General features: G+C 36.9%; 1 protein-coding gene and 1 pseudogene across 4 annotated transcripts in view; both read right to left on the bottom strand.

The window, feature by feature from the left end:
- The window catches only part of CDC27 (cell division cycle 27), a 67,731-nt gene that overhangs the window by 12,299 nt on the left and 33,109 nt on the right, over positions 1–22,323 (bottom strand). For 3 of the 4 annotated variants that reach the window (XR_003417770.2, XM_027052011.2, XM_027052006.2), the window contains 8 exons: positions 21,561–21,675; positions 19,013–19,128; positions 12,208–12,307; positions 11,015–11,222; positions 10,635–10,807; positions 7,355–7,507; positions 5,659–5,867; positions 912–1,029 (listed from right to left, as the gene is read on the bottom strand). Coding sequence is in view for 3 of the 4 variants with exons in the window: in XM_027052011.2 (XP_026907812.1) it covers positions 912–1,029; positions 5,659–5,867; positions 7,355–7,507; positions 10,635–10,807; positions 11,015–11,222; positions 12,208–12,307; positions 19,013–19,128; positions 21,561–21,675 (1,192 nt within the window). In the remaining variant the exon portion in view is untranslated. The remainder of the gene's footprint in view (positions 1–911; positions 1,030–5,658; positions 5,868–7,354; positions 7,508–10,634; positions 10,808–11,014; positions 11,223–12,207; positions 12,308–19,012; positions 19,129–21,560; positions 21,676–22,323) is intronic. The other variant, XM_027052007.2, reaches the window with a different exon arrangement.
- On the bottom strand, positions 1,036–5,651 carry LOC106988841 (60 kDa heat shock protein, mitochondrial-like; annotated as a pseudogene).

The raw sequence follows: 22,323 nt of genomic DNA on the forward strand, positions 1-22,323 counted from the left end.
AACAAAAGTTTCTTTAAAAAAATGGTGATCCACATCACCTTTTAAGAATTTTAATTAGTGGGGGGCCTGGTGGCTCTGTCGGTTAAGCGTCCAATTTCAGCTCAGGTCATGATCTCACAGTTCATGGGTTTGAGCCCCACATTGGGATCTATGCTGACAGCTCAGAGCCTGGAGCCTGATTCAGATTCTGTGTCTTCCTCTTTCTGCCCCTCCCCTGCTCATGTTCTTTCTCTCTCTTTCAAAAAAATATATAAATATTAAAAAAATTTTTAAAAAGTAATTTTAATTAGTTCTGGGGTGCGTGGGTGGCTCAGTTGGTTAAGCATCCGACTCCTCATTTCGGCTCAGGTCATAATCTCATAGTTTAGAGGGTTCAACTGCCCCACTGGGCTCTGCGCACTGACTGCACAAGGCCTGCTTGGGATTCTCTCTGTCCCTTCCCTACTCACGCTTTCTCCCTCTCAAAATAAATGAATAAACTTAAAAAAAAAAAAATTAATTAGTTCTGACATACCTATGTCACTCAGAGGTTAAAACACAGGGAACCATTTGTCTTGAAATATTAATTACTGAATTTAGGAGCTATATTAATACGGAAAAGTACTTTCAAAATATGAAGTATCTCATGTGAGTCTTACAACAACCCTAAGAGGTAGGCAAGGTGGTATTACTTGTCATCCATAAAGTAAAAGCTCAGAGAAATGGACTTGCCCAAGGAATGAGGGTACTCCAGTGGTTTCTCTTTATGCCAAGGAAAAAGGTGATATTTTTGGCTCTAAAATAATCCATGATATTGTTCCAGGAATATGAAAAAAAATAACAAAGTCCTAATTCTCACCACAGCGATTAAGTCAATAACCAACACATTTCAAAAGGGAGATTAACTGAAAAATATTTAGAAAGCTACTTACTACTCCAATGTGGCAAAGTAAAACTGAACTTTGAGGGTTGATATCAAGTGCTTTCTGGAAATGCATTTCTGCAAGGCTGAATTTTTCTTGCTTGTAATAAATCATTCCTAAGCCATACCTGAAAGTATAAAATAAAATATAAATTTAGGGATATGAACTTTTGGCTGCTAATTTAATCCAATTTAATACAAGGGTGTATATGGAATCTGGCATTTTAATAAACTAAAGAAAAATACTGGTGGTGTCAGAGAAGGCAAAAACTATCAGTCATGATAAAAAAACCATCAAGACATTTTAGACAAGTCCCTTTTATAAGTAAAAACAATAAATCAAATTCAATCAATCAATCAAATAGAACTTTAGCAATGAAGAAAAAAGAAACTACATCCTTAAACCCATCATTACAATCTAGATTTAACACCTCATTTTCACTAAGTGGCTAATGATGTCTGTGCCAATTAACTTTGTTAGATTCTTTCATTTAATCCTAGAAGGAAACAAAGAGGTGCTGTAATCACTCATGTTTTCAAATAAGGAAACCAAGTTTAGAGAAGTTAAATAACTTGCCCACATTCATACAGCTAATAAGGATTCTAATCAGAGCCTTCCTTTATGATTCTAAACTCTAAACTCCTAGTAATGCTACTTCCATATTCTTGGTGCAAACGCACGTGTATCATTATAATTACATATGCATAGATAGCGTCATGTTCTGCTTCCCCTCTCACTCACTGTATCAAAAATACACTCCTACAGACTTCAAATTATAAATTTGGAAGGCTATGTAACAATATATTAAGTTGATATACAGGTATTTCTTCTGAATTTTCAAAACCTCAAATGAACATAATGTGACTGATATACATTAAGGAGACCTTTCTTGGCCACTACTAGATAATGATAATGAGGAATAAGCACCAAATTAATGAAATAAGAAAAAAGCACAATATGTTTTCTTACATTTGAGTGGCTTTGCTTACCATTATAATTGTGTTAGGGGTGAAGAAAAGGTATACAAAGCTCTGCACTAACAATGGTGATGGTAGAATAACAAAAGGACTATTTATTGTGGAGTTGGAATAATATATGTCCTTAGTGTTTCATTAGATACATAAAATTACCTAAATACCTCAACATTTAAATTCTTCCTGTGAAAGCTCACCAATCTGAATACTTCTTTTTTTCTAACTGAAACAATTATTTTTATAGCAATTTTTGGTATGGTATAGTTTCTTAAGAACACAATTATTGCGGGGCGCCTGGGTGGCTAAGTCGGTTAAGCGTCCGACTTTGGCTCAGGTCATGATCTCACAACTTGTGAGTTCAAGCCCCGCGTCGGGCTGTGTGCTGACAGCTCAGAGCCTGGAGCCTGCTTCAGATTCTGTGTCTCCCTCTCTCTCTGTCCCCCTTCCCTGCTCATGCTCTGTCTCTGTCTGTCTCAAAAATAAATAAAAACATTAAAAAAGAACACAATTATTGCAATATAGGGCAGACCCAAACATTTTAAAAACAACACGAGTCCTATTCAGAACTGAATTACTAAAATATTAGAGTGCTTTATGTGAAGACAAGGCAGTGTCAGCAAGCCTGACTGCTTAATATGTCAGCAGAAGCTAGCACCTGTCAGGCCATCTTTCAGGTAATGTGCCTAACTTAGAAATGAGACGTACTCCATTAAAAAACATACATACACAAATAAAAAATGTTTTAGTAATATAGTGATTCATATTTAGTGACAGAATGAAAATTCAACTGCTATAATGATTACTTCAAAAGATACAAAAAAACGTCTGACGTAAAAACTGTGGCAGAGTTATGATATCACAATTATACTTCTTGTTATTTAAATTGTCAGTCAAGAAAAATATAATAAAATGTCAGCAGTAGATACAGCATTGAGGCAGAAATACGAACTTTTTCAATGCCTTCTTAGTTTGTTAACTATGTGAGCCAGCTAGTAACTTCCTAAATAGAGACATCACTTAATAAACTGGAACACTAAATTCTAAATAAACCTAATGAACTCAACTAGTATCTAATAAACTAGAACACAGCCAAAGAGCAACAACTAGTGCAGAGTTTTCAATGTTTACTTTCTATGATCCAACAGGTGATTACACCAGTCCTCTCCACTTTCCCAGTTTCTATCCTTTTTTTTTTTAACTTTAAACAAATTTTTATTACACAAAGGTTGTCACATAAATGGATATTTCTTTACTTTGTATACAATTATTCTTATTCTCCATGGAAAGACTGCTTCTTAACTTTTCATTTGGTGATAGCAAGCGCTAAAATCCTGATTTTAACAAATAGTAGTAAAAAAGCTGCAGTGATTTAAGTCGAAGGCAGTACATTGGCACATGGCTCTTACATTGTTATCAGGAATGTACAAACGTCTTATTTAAAAATACAAAATAAATTATCTGTAGGTATGGACAATGATGGCAGTAAACCATTATATGTTTGTCAACTGAAACCAGTAACTGATGATTATAGTGATTTTCTTAAACATCAGCCAGCCTTTTCTTCAGTCATTTCCTTCAACCGACTTCTCTGAAGCTCTTAAGCACTGCCTTCAGCTTCCTGTCACAGTTCATCAATCATGGTAAAGCGCTATTCTAGGAATTAGAACACGCCACCTCCCATACCACATCCCATTCCACCCATTCCAGGGTCTTTCTCTTCCTTAGCAATTTTGGGGACTCTGTTGTACTTAACAGAGAGGCCACTCCAGCAGCATCCAATAAAGCAGTTCTTAGTTGGATCAATGATTCCCTTTTCTACCATATTCACAACAACTCCAAGCATAGCATCATAACCAGCTTCTGAGGAACTCTGCATAATTTTCTCAACTATCAATGATTCTTCAACACCTGCATTCTCAGTAATGGTCATTGCAGGAATTTGGAGTGTTCTCTTAATGATTTCTATACCAGCTTTTTGATCTTCATTAGCTGGAGTTATTGGATCCAAGGCTGGAATGCACCAAAGCAGGGCACAACCCCCTTCCAGAACAATGCCTTCTTCAACAGCAGCTCGTGAAGCACTGAGGGCATCTGTGACTTTCTTTTCATTCACTTCAACATCACTTGTGCCACCAACCTTCAGCACAGCTACTCCATCTGAGAATTTTGCCAGACGTTCATTCAGCTTTTCCTTTCATATTCTCTAGTTGTGATATCTAACTGCTCATTGATTTCTTGGGTACGTTTTTTCAATTTGAGCCCTGTCACCTTTTCCTTTTAAGAGCATGGCATCATCTTTGGTCACAATGACCTCTTCAGCTTTTCCTAAGTCGTGAGGCTGAACATCTTCAAGATTTAGAGTCACCCTTCTTCTCCGAACACTGCACCACCAGTAGCAATAGCCATATCTTTAAGCTGGTTCTTTCTTTTGTCACCAAAACCTGGAGCTTTGACGGCTACAACCTGAAGACCAACTTTTAGCCTATTCAAAACAAACGTACTCAGAGCTTCTCCACCAGCATCATCAGCAATTATGACCAAGGGCTTATGGTGAGCATTGGCAATTTCAAGAGCAGGTACAATGGACTGAACACTAGAAATTTTCTCTTCACTCAACAGTACATAGGTATCTTGGAATTCACATTTCTGCCCTTTTGATGTATTAATCAAGTATGGAGAAATATAACCTCAATCAAACTTCATGCCTTCGATAATTTCCAATTCATCATTTAGTGGTTTTCCATCCTTTACTGTGATGACACCCTTTCTTCCAACCTTTTGCACTGTGTCGGAAATGATGTAGCCAGTTTGTCTCCATTTGTAGAAATGGTGGCAACCTGAGCAATTTCTTCAGGGGCTGTCACAGGTTTAGACTGCTTAAGTTCAGCAATTACAGCATCAACAACTAACATCACACCTCTCCTGATTTCCACTGGATTAGCACCTTTGCTAGCCTTCTCGAAGTCTTCCTCGGCAATAGAGCTTGCCAGGACAGCAGCAGTAGTGGTGCCACCTCCAGCCTCTTCGTTTGTGTTATTGGCAACGTCCTGAACAAGTTTAGTCCCGTATTTTTATATTTATCTTTTAAGTCAAGTGACTTTGCAGCGGTTACACCATCTGCTGTTACTGTGGGACTGCCCCAACTCTGTTCAATAATCACTATTCTTCCCTTTGGCCTCATGGTAACAGCTACAGCCATCGGCTAAAAGGTCTACACCTTAAAGCATTAAGGTTTGGGCATCTGCACCAAATTTTACATCTTTGGCATCGGCCTGAGTCAGATGAGGAGCCAGTGCCCTGGACGCTGGCCTGATTTGGCAAAGGACTGCAGGTAATCCAAGCATTTCTGAAGGGCAGCGGCAGCGCATGCGGGTGATGAGGCAGGCTGTTGGAGGCGAGTGAGGGACAGAGTGCACGGCGCACATGGCAAAGAGACCGTGTCCCCTCCCTCCCAATCAGTGTCTATCCTAATCACGATGTCAGTGTTCTAAGAAAAAGAAACAAATCAAGTAACAAAATCGATTACTTTCAGAAGGTTGGTAGGAGAAAAGGTTGAAACTGTAGAGTATAAGGATCTGGTATTCCGTCATCATTAGTTAATTTAAAAGTTTCTTAAATGTATACATTTCACATAAAAAATTTGGTTACTAGTTAGCAACCAGTATGTACTATTCTTAAGTATTAGTAACTAAGTTCATGACAATAGAGATTTCTAACAAGACAAATTACTGAGGATCAGTCCTATCAGCAGGACATTGTCTTTGCACTTCATCAGCACTTACCATGCATTGTAATGTCTCGGATTGACTCTGATAGCATTTCGAAAACAAGCTAATGCTTTGTCTAATTCTTCAGTTAACACAAACTCGTGCCCTAGTAGAGTATAGGCATAAGCATAATTTGGATCAACCTGGATAGCTCTCTGGAAGAATTTAATTGCAATATCATGTTCCCGTTGCAAACTGAAACAGTTCCCTGCAGCACACCAGGCCTTTAAAAAAATGGAAACAAAACACAAGCGTACAGTTAAAATTTTGTTTCAATTTTTCTAACAAAACCAAATTTATGACTAAAATCAATGTTTTTTAATAGATACGGTGGATCTTCATTGTTTAAGGATTTCATATTAGCGAATTTGTCTACTTGCTAAAATTTACAGTATTTGTTAAACCCAAATCAACATGGAGTATGTTAGTGGTCACTGTGGGCCCAACATATGAGTGGTCCAACAGGCACAGTCTCAGATGAGGTCAAAAAAGGCCACTCTAGGCCTCCCTGTTTCATCTCTCAGAGAGAGATGACCAGAGGACAGCAAGTGGAGGGGCAGCTCAGTGCAAGAAACTCTGGCACTGGGGCCAGGTGGACAGTGAGAGACTCCCAACTCTAGCACCTTTGCAGGGAGGCCTCAGACAAATCACCTTAGTGAACACTTCTGAACCTCGTTTTCTCTTTTATAAAATAAAGAAAATAGAAATCTACCAGGATGAGTTGTTTTTACGATTTAAGAATATAATCTGGGGGTGCCCGGGTGGCTCAGGTGGTTAAGCGTCGACTCTTGGTTTCAGCTCAGATTATGATCTCATGTGAGATCAAGCCCCGAGTCCAACTCTGTGCTGACAGCCAGCTTGGGATTCTCTTTTTCTCTCCCTTTCTCTCTGCCCCTCCCTGACTTGTACTCTTTCTCTCAAAAATAAATAAACTTAAAAAAAAAATTATATATATAACCTGTGTGAGGTGTGTGTGCCAGAAGCAATGGTTCAGTCTTTGCTAACTCAGTGTTCACAGAAACTACTGAACATAACTATCAAGAATAATGAGAACTGAATTTTTTTTTTTAATGTTTTATTTATTTTTGAGAGAGAGAGAGAGACAGAGCATGAGCAGGGAAAGGGCAGAGAGAGTGGGAGACACGGAATCTGAAGCAGGCTCCAGGCTCTGAGCTGTCAGTACAGAGCCCAACGCAGGGCTCGAACTCACAAACTATGAGATCGTGACCTGAGCCGAAGTCAGTTGCTTAACCCACTGAGCCACGCAGGCACCCTGAATGATTTTAATTCTAAGCTTAAATATGTTACAAAAGTACCACTAACGATTCCTGACATGCAATGAAATAGTGTTCTTACAGGACTGAAGCGTGTAAATGAATTGTGCCTGTGTCTTAAAATGACAATAAAAAGCACTATTTTAGTTAGCACTTTTTCCAATCTGCATAATTTCTGCTTAATGAACACCAATTTTGCTGACAACAGCAATGTTCATGTAGCCAAATCTTGATTATTCTTGGATGAAATACATGCTCGTGAATCTGCATCACACACTCTAGGACTTTCTCTTCTCTGAATCCCTCCTGGTCTATAGAGAAGGATGCAAAAGTAAGTATGGATGATGCTAAATGGGGTCTGAATTATTTGCTTCATCCCCACGTGTCAAAGGTGATCAAGAGGCAACTACATAAGCCAAGTGTTTCAGTTAACATACCTCTGGTGAATTTTTATCCATGTCTGTTAAGTCTTTTGAAAGAACTGAAAGAGCAACATCTTTCTGAAGATGCCAAAGTGTTGTAGAGTAGATCTCCATGCCTTCGACTCTGTAATTCTCAATCCTTCTAACCTCGGAGAATATTCTTTCAGCCTGAAATAAGAAAAAAACTAGTTAAGGGGAAAACAAGTTGATACCATTTACATATATACGGGGAGAATACCGGGTACTGTTCTCATAAGACCTAAATGCTGCCTTGTTTTAAGCGCTGATGTGAATTAGCCAAATTGAACAGCTTTGACAATAGGTCAAACTAGGTATATACAAATCATGGTAAAAAAGTAAGAACACAAATTGTGAAAGCAAATCTATGTTTCCACCAAACAGAGGAGAAATCTATACAAAATTACAATTTGCAAAGGATGAGTCAATTATTTAGTTCACAAAACACACATTTCTAAGTCTTAATAATGGCTTCACAGAATAACTCTCTCAGGAAAGGTGAAACAATAATGACTTCTGTAACACAAAACTACTTTTGCAGTGACTTCTATTGAGAGGCTGAGTTGAAAACTTTAGGGGAAGGGGCACCTGGGTGGCTCAGTCGGTTAAGCATCCGACTATAGCTCAGGTCATGATCTTGCAGTTTGTGAGTTTGAGCCCCGTGTTGGGCTCTGTGCTGACAGCTCAGAGCCTGGAGCCCGCTTCGGATTCTGTATCTCCTTCTCTGCCCCTCCTCTGCTCGTGCCCTGTCTCTCTCTCTCAAAAATATATAAACATTTAAAACAATTAAAATAACAACAACAACAACAAAACAAGCTGTCATGAAAGAAAGAAAGAAGGAAAGAAAGAAGGAAAGAAAGAAGGAAAGAAGGAAAGAAGGAACGAAGGAACGAAAGAACGAAAGAACGAAAGAACGAAAGAAAGAAAGAAAGAAAGAAAGAATAACTTTAGGGGAAAACCAGGCTCAGTTGGCCACTAGCACTGAGGCATGTTGAGTACTGAGCACAACCTCCAAAGTTGTACCTGATGGGAAATGTAGTCCCAACCTAGTAATTCCCTTTTCTTTTGCAGACCTCTCCTGACTTTAGGGTCCCTCCTCTGCTAATTTTTTCCTCCCTACACTCACAGCCCTTAGAATTGTTTCTCTCACCTTGAAGCTTTGGGTTATACCAAATGAATTAGTGGTTCCCTAGTTTATTGATTCAAAAGTTCAAAATTCTGAAAGTCAAGTTTGGTTTAGAATAAAAAATATTGGGGCACCTAGGTGGCTCAGTGGGCTGAGCACAGACTTTGGCTCAGGTCATGATCTCATGGTTTGTGAGTTTGAGCCCTGCATCAGGCTCTGACAGCTCAGAGCCTGGATCCTGCTTCAGATTCTGCGTCTCCCTCTCTCTCTGCCCCTCCCCCGCTCACGCTCTGTCTCTCTCTCTCTCTCTCTCTCTCAAAAATAAATAAAAATGTTTTAAAAAATTTAAAACAAAGAATCAAAAAGATTAGGAGTGTTCTTAATGAAATGAAGATGGCAGAAAATAAGAAAATTGGATTTATAAAACTAGGAACTCCAAGAAATGGCCATATACTATGTATAATTAGCTTAATGATTTGTAACTTCCCTGAAATACCTTAAAAGTTATACAGGTAAGTTTTTCAAATCGGCATTGGTTCTAAGAAGATGTACTTAACCACAAGTCAAATATGGGTTCTGCAAATCTTTTGGTTTAAAATTTTTCAGGATCTATTGCTTCCTCTGAAAAGTGTGGCATAGACCAAAAACAAAACCAACCGACCAACCAAACAAAAAAACCAAACTCATGAAATTAAGTTGAAACAAAGGCTTCTGTTAAGTATCTGTGTCACTGCTCTATAGTTAGAGGGAAACAATAAAAATTATGTATTTTAAAGTACCTGTGAAACAATAAATCAGAAATAATTTTGAAAAGGGCTTGCCAAACACAGTTCTTGTGTACCAGTAAAGGGCCATTACCTGAACATGGAACTTCTAGCAATGAATAAGGCTATGTGTCTACAACAACACTTTTCGCTTTACCATGCAAAAATACTCGAGGTGGTATCTTCTGCATTTATCCTCTACCTGGAAGAACAAACACTTCACCCTCAGGTCTTTGCATGGTTCATGACGGGAGGAGTGACCTTTCTCTAAGCATACTTTTTAGAAAATACCACCATATGTTATTGCCCTGCGATCTTACCATGCCTCATTTTTTACTTCCTCTGACCTAGTGCTACCATCCTTATAGATTTATTGGCTTACAACCTGTCTCTCTTACTAGAATGCATGCTCTATAAAGGCAAGCAATTATTTGTCTAGCTATATTAGAGTCTAGAAGAGGCTAAGACATAACACGCACTGAATAAATAGAATTGAAAGAGAGCAAAAGTAACTTTATTATAAACTTTAAATAATTTGTATTAGAGAAATTTTAATTAATATGTAGGTTTCTTAAAGTTGTTTTTTTTATTTTTTTAAGTTTAGGGGTGAGGAGAGAAAATGCTCAGAAGATGAACTAGGGGGAAAATTTAAATTGGAAATTAGAATTTTCTTTGGCTTGATATTAATACTCTCCTTTTCTGGTATAAACAGATTAACTTAAGCAATGAATATAATTAAAAGGGTAAAAGTCTTGTGAAGGACATTGTGTCCTCGATTATATAAAATTTTCTTCATTGCACTTTTCAAGTTTATTAAATATATTAAATGCCAAAAATTCATCCCAGGAGGAACTCTGCATATAGTAGAAAAAGGTTTGATTATAAACATCTGTTACATGGTAATATAGATTTTCAGATCCAACTGAGTATGTACAAATATCCACATAAGAATATATGGATGACTTGGACTCTCTACAAATCTATTTCTTTTTTTGTTTATTTTATTTTTGAGAGAGAGAGAGAGAGAGAGAGAGAGAGAGAGAATGAATGAGCGAGCAGGGGAGGGGCAGAGAGATGGAGACAGAACCCAAACCAGGCTCCAGGCTCTGAGCACAGAGCTCATTGTAGGGCTTGAACTCAAGAGCAGTGAGATCATGACCCGAGCTGAAGTCAGACACTTAACCAACTGAGCCACCCAGGCTCCCCTCTACAAATCTATTTCAAGCAATCCCCCAAATTTAAATTACTCCTTAAACACAAGAAAAAATTTGACTATTTATAAATTACAAATGCTCAGAAAATAAAGACATTACATAATAAATATTGACCTTTTAGGTCTAGCTGTCTCAAACATAGGCATCTTAATGAAATTTAAATTATCTCTTACCTGCATGTACTCTGACAGTTCAAAATAGGCCCTTCCAATTTGGCACAGTACCCAACCAGTATTGTAGTGGTGAGAAGGTAGGTGGCTCAAGATATATATAGCTTCTCTGCAGTTGTATGAGCACAGAGCTAAATAACCTTTCCCCATTTCACGAAGAAGGCTCATCAAACCTTCTAGGAGAAAACAATATAGTAAACAAAGGAGAACAACACAGTAAAATAGTTTGGTTTTCTAGAAAGGCTAAATACAAAATAATTTATTAAAAATCCCAACCTCTATCTGGAAAAAAATGGAAGGTACTTTAATGAACATAAAAAAAAATTACTTAAAATAAGTGAATAAAATAAAATACAAAGCAAACATTAAGCATTGACACAGACCTGCTGCTGCTTTCTGCAGATTAAATGCCTGGATCTGAGGTGTGATTGTGGAGATTTTCCCTTCTGAAATGATGGAAGAGTCCAATTTTGTAATTTCCAGGCTATCATTTAAGTTAGGTTGAGTTATTCCTCCTTTGTTAGTTTTACTTTTAGTTTTTCTGTTTGGGATTTTAGGTGGAAACTTCATTTTTAACTTTTTGCTATTCTCCTGTAAAAAAGAGGAAAATTCCACACTTATTAAACTCATGTATTTTAGATTTCCCAATCCTTTCTCAAGTAGTAGACACAAAATAAATGTTCAGTCTTGAATGGTCTATATTTTTCTCAGAAAAGATTTATAAATCAAAAATTTTCAAAGTCATTTAACTTTAAATGCAGCAATTCTGAAAATAAATTGTATTAATATATTAGTATGTAAGGTAAATCTGCATTAAGTGTTGCTCTTTTCTGAAAGTGTATCAGTTTCATTTATTACTTAAAAATTAGAAAATAAATGAATGCAATACTACCTAATTGTCTCAGAGTATTATAGCTAATAAGTCATAAAATTGTTGATTTGTTCATGTCAGAGTTAAAAATTGTCCATATTTGTCGATGGACCAAGAAAACTTACCAAGGGCGTAATGAGGCCCTCCAATTGTGCAAAAAAAAACAAAGGACATGTGTTATAGTATCTGACATAACCATAGCACACCATCAAATCCAGAAAACTGGAATTGGTTTAATACTATCAACTAAACTATGTTCTTACTTGGATTTCATCAGTTTTTACATGATGAAATCATGTGCTTCTTTTTTCTTTCTTTTTGGTGTGATAAGTCTATGAAATTTTGTCATATGTATGATTTGTGTAATCAACCACGACAGTAAGGATACAGGACTGTCCAACCATTACACAAAGAAATCCTTTGGGTTATACCCCGTAGTCACATTGTCCCTCAAGTCCTAACTCCTAAAAACCACTGATCTGCTTCCCATCACAATAATTTTGTCTTTAGAACAATGTTTTAGAATACTTATTGAAGGACCAAGAAAATTTACAAATGTTATAGACAGCTTTCCCAATCAAAAAAATATTAAAAAATTTTAAATAGTCTCTGAATTTATTCATTAGAGATGGGAGTCATCAATGAACTGAAATTTAAGAGAGGGACGTGTTAAGGAAATGTGACATACAGAAATCTTTAAATTACCTTGGTTGTAGAGCTGTCACTAGTAAAGAGTCGCGAACTTCTTCGAGGCAGTGCGTTTGGGGGAGATGTGATAGTGGGGCTCAATACCTGAGGTGTTGTACTAAAAAAAAATGAGGAAAAGTAGACATTAAAAAAAAAACCCCAGCTATGACCAGTAACTATGGATTCGATTCAGATGCATTACAAAATATTCATTCATGTTTGCACTCTAGTTTGGTGAGTTTGGTCAGTCTGTCATCCCTCTATGAAAACTCAGGATTTAAAACCTGTGTTACCATAAAATGATGACGATTATAGGACCAGTCTTCACTCTATCTGAAACTGCTAATTTGAACTTAAAACAATCCACATAAAAATTCTGGGTCAATAAATGATAAACACATCTATAAACTAATTCTTTCTAGCCTTCATTTGCAACTATACCAAGCTAGAGAAAAAAGATAGTTGGACAGGGACGGTCTAAATGTGGGATATCTGCCAATAAATAAATACCATTGTAACAACTGATACTTGAGAAATAATTTCCCTATAAATTCAAACAACCACATCAAGGTTTATTTTGTTTAGAACAAAGGAATCTAACAACTGCTTGGGCACTTTTTTTTTTTTTTTACTTTAAAGGCAAACCCTAAGATACAAGGATTCTATTCTTCAAAAGTAAGCAAACTTAGGGGCGCCTGGGTGGTTCAGCTGTTGAGCATCCAACTCCCGATTTCGGCTCAGGTCGTGATCTCACAGTTGTGGGATTAAGCCCTGAGCTGGGTTCCACGCTGGCTGGGCTCACGCTGGCGTGGAGCCTGCTTAAGATCCTCTCCTCCTCTCTCTCTCCCTCTGTCCCTCCCCCACATGTGTGTTCACGCTCTCAAAAAAAAACGTGAGCAAACTTAAAACCTGGAGTTATCTGAGAGTGGGTAAGTCTATGGGCTTAATGGTTTACAATTTATGGGAAATACCACTAAGTTACCTGGATTTGAGTCAAAGAGGCTTTGGAGAATAAAAGAGATACTGACCAGTGAGTAAAGAAAGCCCACGTGGTCCTTAACCCTTTCAAAAGACAGAATCTCAATGTAGGGATTTCAGCAAAGGATGTCATTTAGGTTGATGAATTAATTTTATTTTATGATAATTTCTTTTAATTAAGATTATTTTTTTAGAGCAGTTTAAAGTGATAGCAGGGGCTCCTGGGTAGCTCAGCTGGTTAAGCATTGGACTCTTGACTTGGCTCAGGTCACGATCTCATGGTTTGTGAGTTTGAGCCCTGTATCAGGCTTGTGCTGTCAGTGTGGAGTCTGCTTGGAATTCTGTCTCTCCCTCTTTTTGACTCTTCCCTGCTCACACTCTCTCTCAAAATAAATAAATAAACTAATAACAACAACAAAAAAGGTTCACAGCAAAAGTTAGGGGAAGGTACAGAGAGAGCTGCCATATACTCCCAAGTCCCCACACATGCATAGTCTCCCCCACTATCAACATCCCCCACCAGACTGCTACATTTGTTACAGATGATGAGCCTACACTGACATTCTATAAAGTCCATAGTTTATCACAGAGTTCACTCCTGGTTTTGTTCATTCTATAGGTATGCACAAAGGTATAATGACATGTATCTATCCATCATGGTATCTATCATACAGAATATTTTCATTGCCCTAACCTCTGGGGTCTGCCTCTTCATCCCTCCCCCTCCAACTCCTGGCAACTACTGATCTTTTTATTGTCTCCATAGTTCTGTCTTTTCCAGAAACCAATCCATTTTTAAAAGTACAATATTCTTTATTTGAACAACTATGTGTCATTTACATTACAAATGTGAACTATATGTTGTCAATACTATTACCTAACTATAGAAGAGTTTGTCTGAGAAGTGGGAGGGAATAGTTTGATCCATGGAGCAGTTTATAGGGAGGACAATGCTGAGAAAAATGCTGAGACTTCTTAAATGCCACAAAAAGTTGTATAACATAACTCTTGTGGGGGTAGAAGTAAAAATAATAGTAAGAGGATTCTGGGGCTAGGAGTCTGAAGAAGACAAACTCTTCCTCTATTATAATTTTCATTAGGGTTCTGTTAGCTCCAAAGGGCAATTTGACAAAAGAAAACAATGTTCAAAGTCTGACAGGCATCAGAAAAATGAAGCAGGATACTGTGTGAGTTTTGAAACATTGGTCACAGCATGTGAAATATACATATCTCTTTATAACTTGCATCTGTTTAACTAGGAGCTTGAGAAGGAAAAGAATGTGCTCTAGAATCAAGACTGTTGAGGTTTGAGATCAAGTTCTATCACTTATTACCTATGTCATTATGTACCACTTATGTTAAAACACTTTTTAAAAAAGCTTTTGTAAATAGTATCATTTTATGGCTCTGTAATAAAATCGGAAATATCCTACCAGTTATAAAAAGATGCCTTGGAAAGATTATAAAAATGATTTTTATAGGTTAATATAGAGAAAATGATATGTAAAATTTTGGGGCAATTTAGCTAAGAGAACTAGGCTATTCTAATCATTTCTAAAAAAAAACTTTCTAAAAAAAGAACAGACTTCCACCGCCAATTGTAATGAAACCCTATGGACCAGATTTACTCTCCCATCTTAAACAACTATAACACCGAACAAAAGATATGAAACAATGTTTTTCAGACATTGGACAGCAAGCACATATGCCTGAGGAAGAGTCCTGAGGACACGGTGCTGGGAAAGGGAACACAAATAGAACTCAGGGTCTCCCTGTGCAGAGAAGAAAATGCTGAGACTTCTGGGTAGTGAAGGCAACTAGAATATGCAGGGCAGAGTACTAGAAAGGGGAGAGCTACAAAGAGGGAGAGCTTCAAAGATCTGCAGGAAGTTTTCCTAGAATCCTCAGCTGAAAACTGAGTAGTGCAACTGTGTGTTATAATAAGGTACGTTATAATAAAGAATTCATTTGGTCTTTGTCTTGGATTCATGAGAAGAAGCTTCTAAATTCTTTAAATTTCCCAAGTGATAGGAGTGTCTGTTATTTATGGCAGGTCCCTGAATTTATGCTAATGAAATGACTCATGATGGGGCCCTAGACAGTTTTGGGATACTGGGCTGCCCATGCTGGAAAGACCAACCACTGGTTAGAGGGTTAAAGCTTTGAGCTAAGTGTTAACAGCCTGGTCTCTAGGAAGGGGAGGGTGGCTAGGGATTAAGTTAAATCACATGGCCAATGATACAATCTATCATGCCCATGTGATGAACCCCAATAAAAATTCTATCAAAGCTCAGTGTAACTTCCAGGTTGGCAAACACACTGATGTGCTGGTGAGGGGACATATCTTGATTCCACAGGGAAAGGACATAGAAGCACTGTGTTCAGGACCCTCCCAGACCTCAGTCTTACTTGTCTGGTCCTGACTGGTACCCTTTATGATCAAGCTGTAAGTAGAGAACTTTCCTAAATTCTGTGAATTGTTCTAGCAAATTACTAAGCCTGAGAGAGTAACGAGAACCCTCAAATTTGTAGCTAGTTGGTCAGAAGTGAAGGTGACCCAGGAAGCCCCTGAATTTGCAGCAGGCAAGTCAATGAGGTTTGATAAGTCTTGTTGGGACTATGATCTTATTAGCCTGCAGAGTCTATACTAAGTCTGGGTGATTAGTACCAGAACTTACTACAGTATTACAGTGAGGAAAACTACCTGAATCTAGAGAAAGAACTACTGGAAAGGAGCTGGCAGAACCATTCTTGGAGATCACCCTGGGCTTGGAGTAGCCCATATTTTCAATAGCTAGAATTAAGAAACCTCACACTCAACAGGTCATTGAGTAGATACTCAAAGGATACTGCCTCAATAGCGAAGCATAATTAGTCCAGACTCAAGGCCACTCTTGTCGTACCTAACAAAACTTAAAAATCAAGACCTAAAGGAACAAACTGTTAACAAGTAACTACATCGCAGAACAAAACAGAAGTACTTAAAAGAAAATAAAATAGTCTAGCACTCAACAATGTAAAATTTCCAATAAAAAAAAAAAAACTAGGCATACAAAGATGCAGGAAAATATAACTTATATTGAACAGAGAAAAAAAAATCAATAAAAAACAGACCCAGAAATAACATAGTAAAATAGTAGACAAAAATCATTAAAAAAGCTATTATAGATATATTCCATATGCTCAAAAAGGTAGAAGAAAGAATAGGCATGTTAAAGGAGGGAAGCAAATCAAACTTCTGGAGATGAAAAATAGGACATCTGAGATTAAAAATATCTATACATACTGGATGGGATTAACAGCAGACCAGACGCTGCAGAAGAAAACATCGGTAAGTTGAAGACACAGCAATAACCACTATCCAAAATGAAACAGAGGAAAAAGACTAGAAATGAAAATGAACACAAAACTGAGCTGTGGGGACAACTTAACAGTCTAATACACATACATTTGGTGTCCTAGAAGGAGAGAGGGGGACATGACCAGAAAAAATATTAGAAGAAATGGCCAAAAATTAGCTAAATTTGATAAAAACTATGAACTCATAGATCAAGGAGCTCTCGATCTCTGGCCAAGAAAGAAGAAAACTACGCTAGAGCACATCACAACCAAATGACTTAAAAATCAGTGATAAAAAGAAAATCATAAAACAAAAAAAGAGATAGATTACATATAGAGGAACAAAAATGAGAATGAGAGCAGACTTGTCAGAAACAACACAAGCTAGAAGTCAGCAGAACATCTTTAAAGAAAAAACTGCAAACGAGAATTCTATATCCAGTGAAAATTTATTTCAAAAACAAAAACAAAGGTAAAGTAAAAATTTTTTTCTAGACGTACAAAAGCTGAAAAATTCATTACTGGCAGACTTGGACTATAAGAAATTTTAGTCTTTCAAGATGAAGGAAAAGAATACCAAATTGAAGTCTGGACCTACAGAAAGAGGACCAGAAATAGTAAATATGTGGGTAAATATAAAATAGATTTCTTTTTCTTATTTAAAAAAATTTCTATAGAAGATAAGTATTTAAGGGAGAAACCACAACAAGGCACTGTGGAGTTTATACACATGTAGAAGCAAAATATATGCCAATAATAGTATAAAGATGTGGAGAAGAGCATGAAAACATACTGTTATAAGGTATATGATGTATATGAAGTGGTACAACATTACTTGAAAATAGACTTTAAGTTAAAGTGTATACTCTAAACACTAAAACAGCCTCTAAAAAGACAAAATAAAGAGTAACTGTTAATAAGACAATGTTATGGGTTGAACTGTTTTCCCAAAGAATATGTTGAAGCCCTAACTCCCCAGTACCTGTGATTGTGACTTATTTGGATGTAGGGTCCTTGTAGATGTAATCAAGTTAAGATGAGGCCATTAGGGTGAGCTCTAATTCAGTATGACTGATGCCCTTATAAGAAGAGGGAAATTTGGATACAAAGGCACACAGGGAAGATGGCCATGTAAAGACAGAGGCAGATACTGGGTTATGCCCCCACAAACTAGGGAATGCCTGAGGCTACCAGAAGCTGGACCATATAAGAAAGGATCTTCCCTTGAAGGCTTCGGAGGAAGTATGGCCCTGTGAGCACCGTGACTTTGGATTATAGCTTCCGTGACCGTGAGTGAATGCATTTCTGTAGTCTTAAGTGACCTAGTTTGCAATACTTTGTTATGGCAGCTGTAGGAAACTAATACAATAAATGAGACAAAATAGAATCAATAATACAAAAAAAAAAAAAAAAACACCCCATAACTCATACAAAATCATTAATAGTTGCTTATTAAAGTTAGTGTATTTGTTTAGCTTGAAGTGAAATGTATTATTCAGTAAATTACGTTTCCATATTCTTTAGGATTAGCATTTACTCAGCCTCTATCATGTTGTTCTGCAGGAGGCCTCAGGCTCCTTCTCATAATCGAGCCCAGGCAATCACTGTCATCTGTCTGTAAGTTGGCTCTCATGATAAGATTACCATCCTGGCATTTCAGAAATATTGAGGTCTTTTATATAGTCAAGGTATATGCACGTGAGTGTCTGTTTTAAGTCTTATAGTACACATTCACTATTTTAGAAGACAGAGCCGTATTCTTTTAAAACACTAGCTATGATTTATTTTTGAGTGCTTGAACAGGAAAAGAAATCCTATTTAACACCATTTCTGTGTGGAAATGGATTATTTAAAGGTTTACCAAAAGATGATCTGTATACAGAAGTGCATAATAGGGGAAGAGGAGAATGAAATCTATTGTACTTGACCAACGAAGGTCATTTAATAAGAAAATTATTTTGGAGGAGTGTTCAGAATATCAACTAGGGGCACCTTGGTGGCTCAGTCGGTTGAGCATTGGACTTCTGCTGGGGTCTTGATCTTGCGGTTCATGAGTTCGAGCCTCACAATGGGCTCATTGCTGACTGCGCAGAGCCTGCCTCAGATCCTCTGTCCCCACTTCTCTTTCTGCCTCTCCCCTGCACTCTTTCACTCTACAAAAAAAATAAGCCTTTAAAAAAATACTCAATTAAAAATTATACTAGTCTTTTCAGTAAGTTTGAAACTTTTTTCTTCCTTCCTTCCTTCCTCTTTTGAAAGATCTTATTTTTAAGTAAGCTTTACACCCAATGTGGGGCTTGAACTTACAACCCCAAGATCAAGAGTCTAATGCTCTACCGACTGAGCCAGCCAGGTGCCCCTAGAAATTTCTAGTATGACATATTCAAAACTTGTAAGAGTCATTCTAGAATCTCAGGGAGGGTCAAAACCTGCCTAAAGGGAATAAAGTCATGTTTTATAGCAAGAAAAGCCAAATAATATCAAATAATGACACCACAATAAATACCTTGTTTGTGGGCCAGAACTTTGTGTTTGTGCAACAAGAATTGGAGTTACCTCTCGACTATTTCCGCTCTGTGAGAAGACAGACTTTGTTCCAGTTTGGCCGATTCTGGCAACAGACTGTAAAACACAAAAAGTCTAAGGTTTGTGAATTATAAATTGCACTGCAAATGATAAAAGACACCACGATGCTCCCATCTACATTTTCCCAGTGCAAGATTTCATAATACATACTGTCATCTGAAAACACAAATTAATGTCACAAATTAATGTCAATTAATATAGTAGGATTAACATCAAACTATTTCCTCACCTTAACATCAATATTTTTCTTTATTCTATCTTTTCATTTTTCACTTTAGTTTTTAAAGAAAGGCTCAAACTTCCTGAAAAAATTCCTAAAAAGCCAATTATCACATGTTCTCTAGGTGGAGCTAAGTGTTAACAAGCATTTTAAGACAGCTACTACTCTTAAGATTTATGAACATAAAAAATAACAATACAGGGAAGATTTTATAATCCTTCTTTGACACTTAGTAAAAACATTCCACAGTAGTCCAAAGGAATAAATTAAAAAAAAAAAATCATCTCATTATTTCCCACATTCTAAGTATATTGCTCTTAGAATTAACATTTCTTCCTGGTGTGTTCAATTTTTCATTAATTGGTCTCTATTCCCATGGAGGAGGAAAAAAACTTGCTTGCCTCTTCTGTCTCTAATTTATCACCTTTCTTCTATTAATTTTCAACACTTGGCTTCTTTATAAAATGCTCTATGACTGTTGCATCAGTGGATATTTTTAATTTTTTTTTACTACCAGATAATTTTCTTCCAAATTTACTATTACTTTGATAGGCATTGGACATAATTCTCAAAGTGTACATTATAATTAATAACTAATAACTTTCTCACCAGATAGGAAAGCCTTATTTTTGGCCTTTCCTGTATTCAACATCACTGATCATGCCCTCCTTTTTGAGACTGTATAACTTCCAAAACAGTATGGTGTCTTGATTATTTGTCCTATCACTTCATTTGCTGCCCTCATCTTTCCACCGTTTTTAAGTATGCTGTGTTCCTTCTCTACTCTCTTTTCCTAGGAGAGCCTGGCTATTTTAATAGCTTTAACTACTATTTCCATCACCAGGCCATATTCTTTCCTCTATGACTAACTATCCAGTAAATATTTTCATCTCCTCTACCCCCGCCTCAAAATAAAACTTTACAATCCTTCCTCCTCTTCCTTCCCCAAGTTGGGAACTCTACATTCACCCAAGGGACAAAACTTAGTCACTCCGGACCTTCCTTATTTAACAAAGGTGTACTACGTACTGCATACAATATTCAGTTTGATATTTTTAGTTGATACTACGTGCAGACCTACAAGTACAGCTTTCCTAGGAATGTCTTGTAAGAGCAAGGGCAGAAGAGGGTAAGACAGCAGGTGGCTTTATCGTTTGGGCAATGAAATCGCCTACCCATCACTCACTGTCCTTAATGGTTTTGGCCTACTTTGCCCAATATGCTAATTACCATCCTACTATGCCTCCTTGTAATTATAATAAACTAATTTCCACAATTATACTTCACTCCTATAACGATGCAATGGCGGGTAGTTGTCAACTCTTAAAAATGAGATTTAAAGTAATCCAACACATTAAGTACTGTGCAGCCCCTTTTTTACTATTCTTGGAGTTTCTATTATTACTCATTAAGGAACTATTATAGAAACAAAACTTTACAGACTCTAAGGAATATTTGGAGTAAAAAAACAAGAATAAACATGTCTCTAGGAGGGTAAAGGGGCTGTATCAGTCACATACTAGTATGACTTATTTAGCTCCATTTCTTAAACATCTATTGAGCATGGCAATAGGCATTTTAAATACATAACCTAATTTAATTCTCACAGAAGGTAACCCTGTACCATAGATGTTTGAAACAAATGGCACTTTGACCTCTACTGCCATAGATCTATATAAGAGAACATTATTTAAAAAGTCTCAAAACTTGTAGTATTTACTATGAGGTTAAGGATACTGTCAAGTATTTTTCATTTTACTATACATTTACTATAAATTTACTATACATCCAAGAGAATCCACCATAAAAACTTTATTTTCAGAAACAGCTGGCTTTATACAAGTCAATTTTTTTCATGTTAATAATAGTACAATTAAAAGTGGTGGGGACAAGTAAAACAATGGCAAGTATAGTTTCTGTTATTTATATTCAAAGGATAGAAACCTTTTTATTTTTGTTTAAAAATGGGGAAATGAAAAGTACAAATCTGAGTCTTTATTTACCTACATGCTGAAATAAACTATTCTTGTGAGTTACAATCTTACACAGTCAAAGACCAATCAGCTTTGTATCTCCTGCTATAACCAGCAGCCTATGACAGTGATGACCTTCTTTCACATTTAGGTCAACAACTCTAAGGCAACAGTAAACTTATACAGTTAGATTCTCTCTGAGATTGCCTTTAACAGACTAGAATTTTAAACAAATTTCTTTCATCAGCATCAAAACTACTTTACACGGAAAATACCTTTTTTGAAGGGGCTCCAGTAGATGGCACGTCAATTACAGAAGATGTATTAGTGTAGTTTTGTAAATAGGATCCATCTCCAGGACTTGGGGTTTCTAATGGCAAAATCCCAAAACTGAGAAGAGGTTGAAATCAAGGTGTCAAAAAGTCATCAAGGCATATATAAAGCAGCAGTATACTTAAATTAGAAGGTCTAAAAGGAAGAGAATGGCAAATCAGTCTTGGGGGCAGTGAGGATCTGAGGGGCAGATTTAAAATAAGCTGTGAATGTAGACTATTCCACCCACCATAACTAAAATTAAAAAAGAAAAAAAAAATCAAACAAGGAACTAAATTGAGCAGCAACTACTGATCTCAGGAGATTTATTGGAAATAAAGAAGAACAACTTTGTAAAAGTGAAGATCCAAATGACCAAATTATTTCAAATTCCTGGACTTTATGGGATTTAAACGCCACTGTTACAGAGAGTGTGTCTCTAGAGATGCTGAATCCACACATGGATTCAGTGAGCTGTTAATGTCACGGTCATGCTGTTTTAGTTAGCTCTCCGGCCCCGGGACCCAATTCCCAGCATCAGTTCTAGCACAGAATTTTTAATTTTGATACTTTTGGATATGTATCCTCTGGGCTGGATTCCTATATTTACACACATATACATATACGTCTAATAATTTTGACAAAATACTTCCTATTGATACATGTCAATTCTTCTGTGGTTTGGAAAACAGTACTTTAACAGTAACCACTGCTACCGCTCTGATG

Source organism: Acinonyx jubatus, chromosome E1 (genome assembly GCF_027475565.1).
Source record: "Acinonyx jubatus isolate Ajub_Pintada_27869175 chromosome E1, VMU_Ajub_asm_v1.0, whole genome shotgun sequence".
Classification (NCBI taxonomy): Eukaryota; Metazoa; Chordata; class Mammalia; order Carnivora; family Felidae; genus Acinonyx; species Acinonyx jubatus.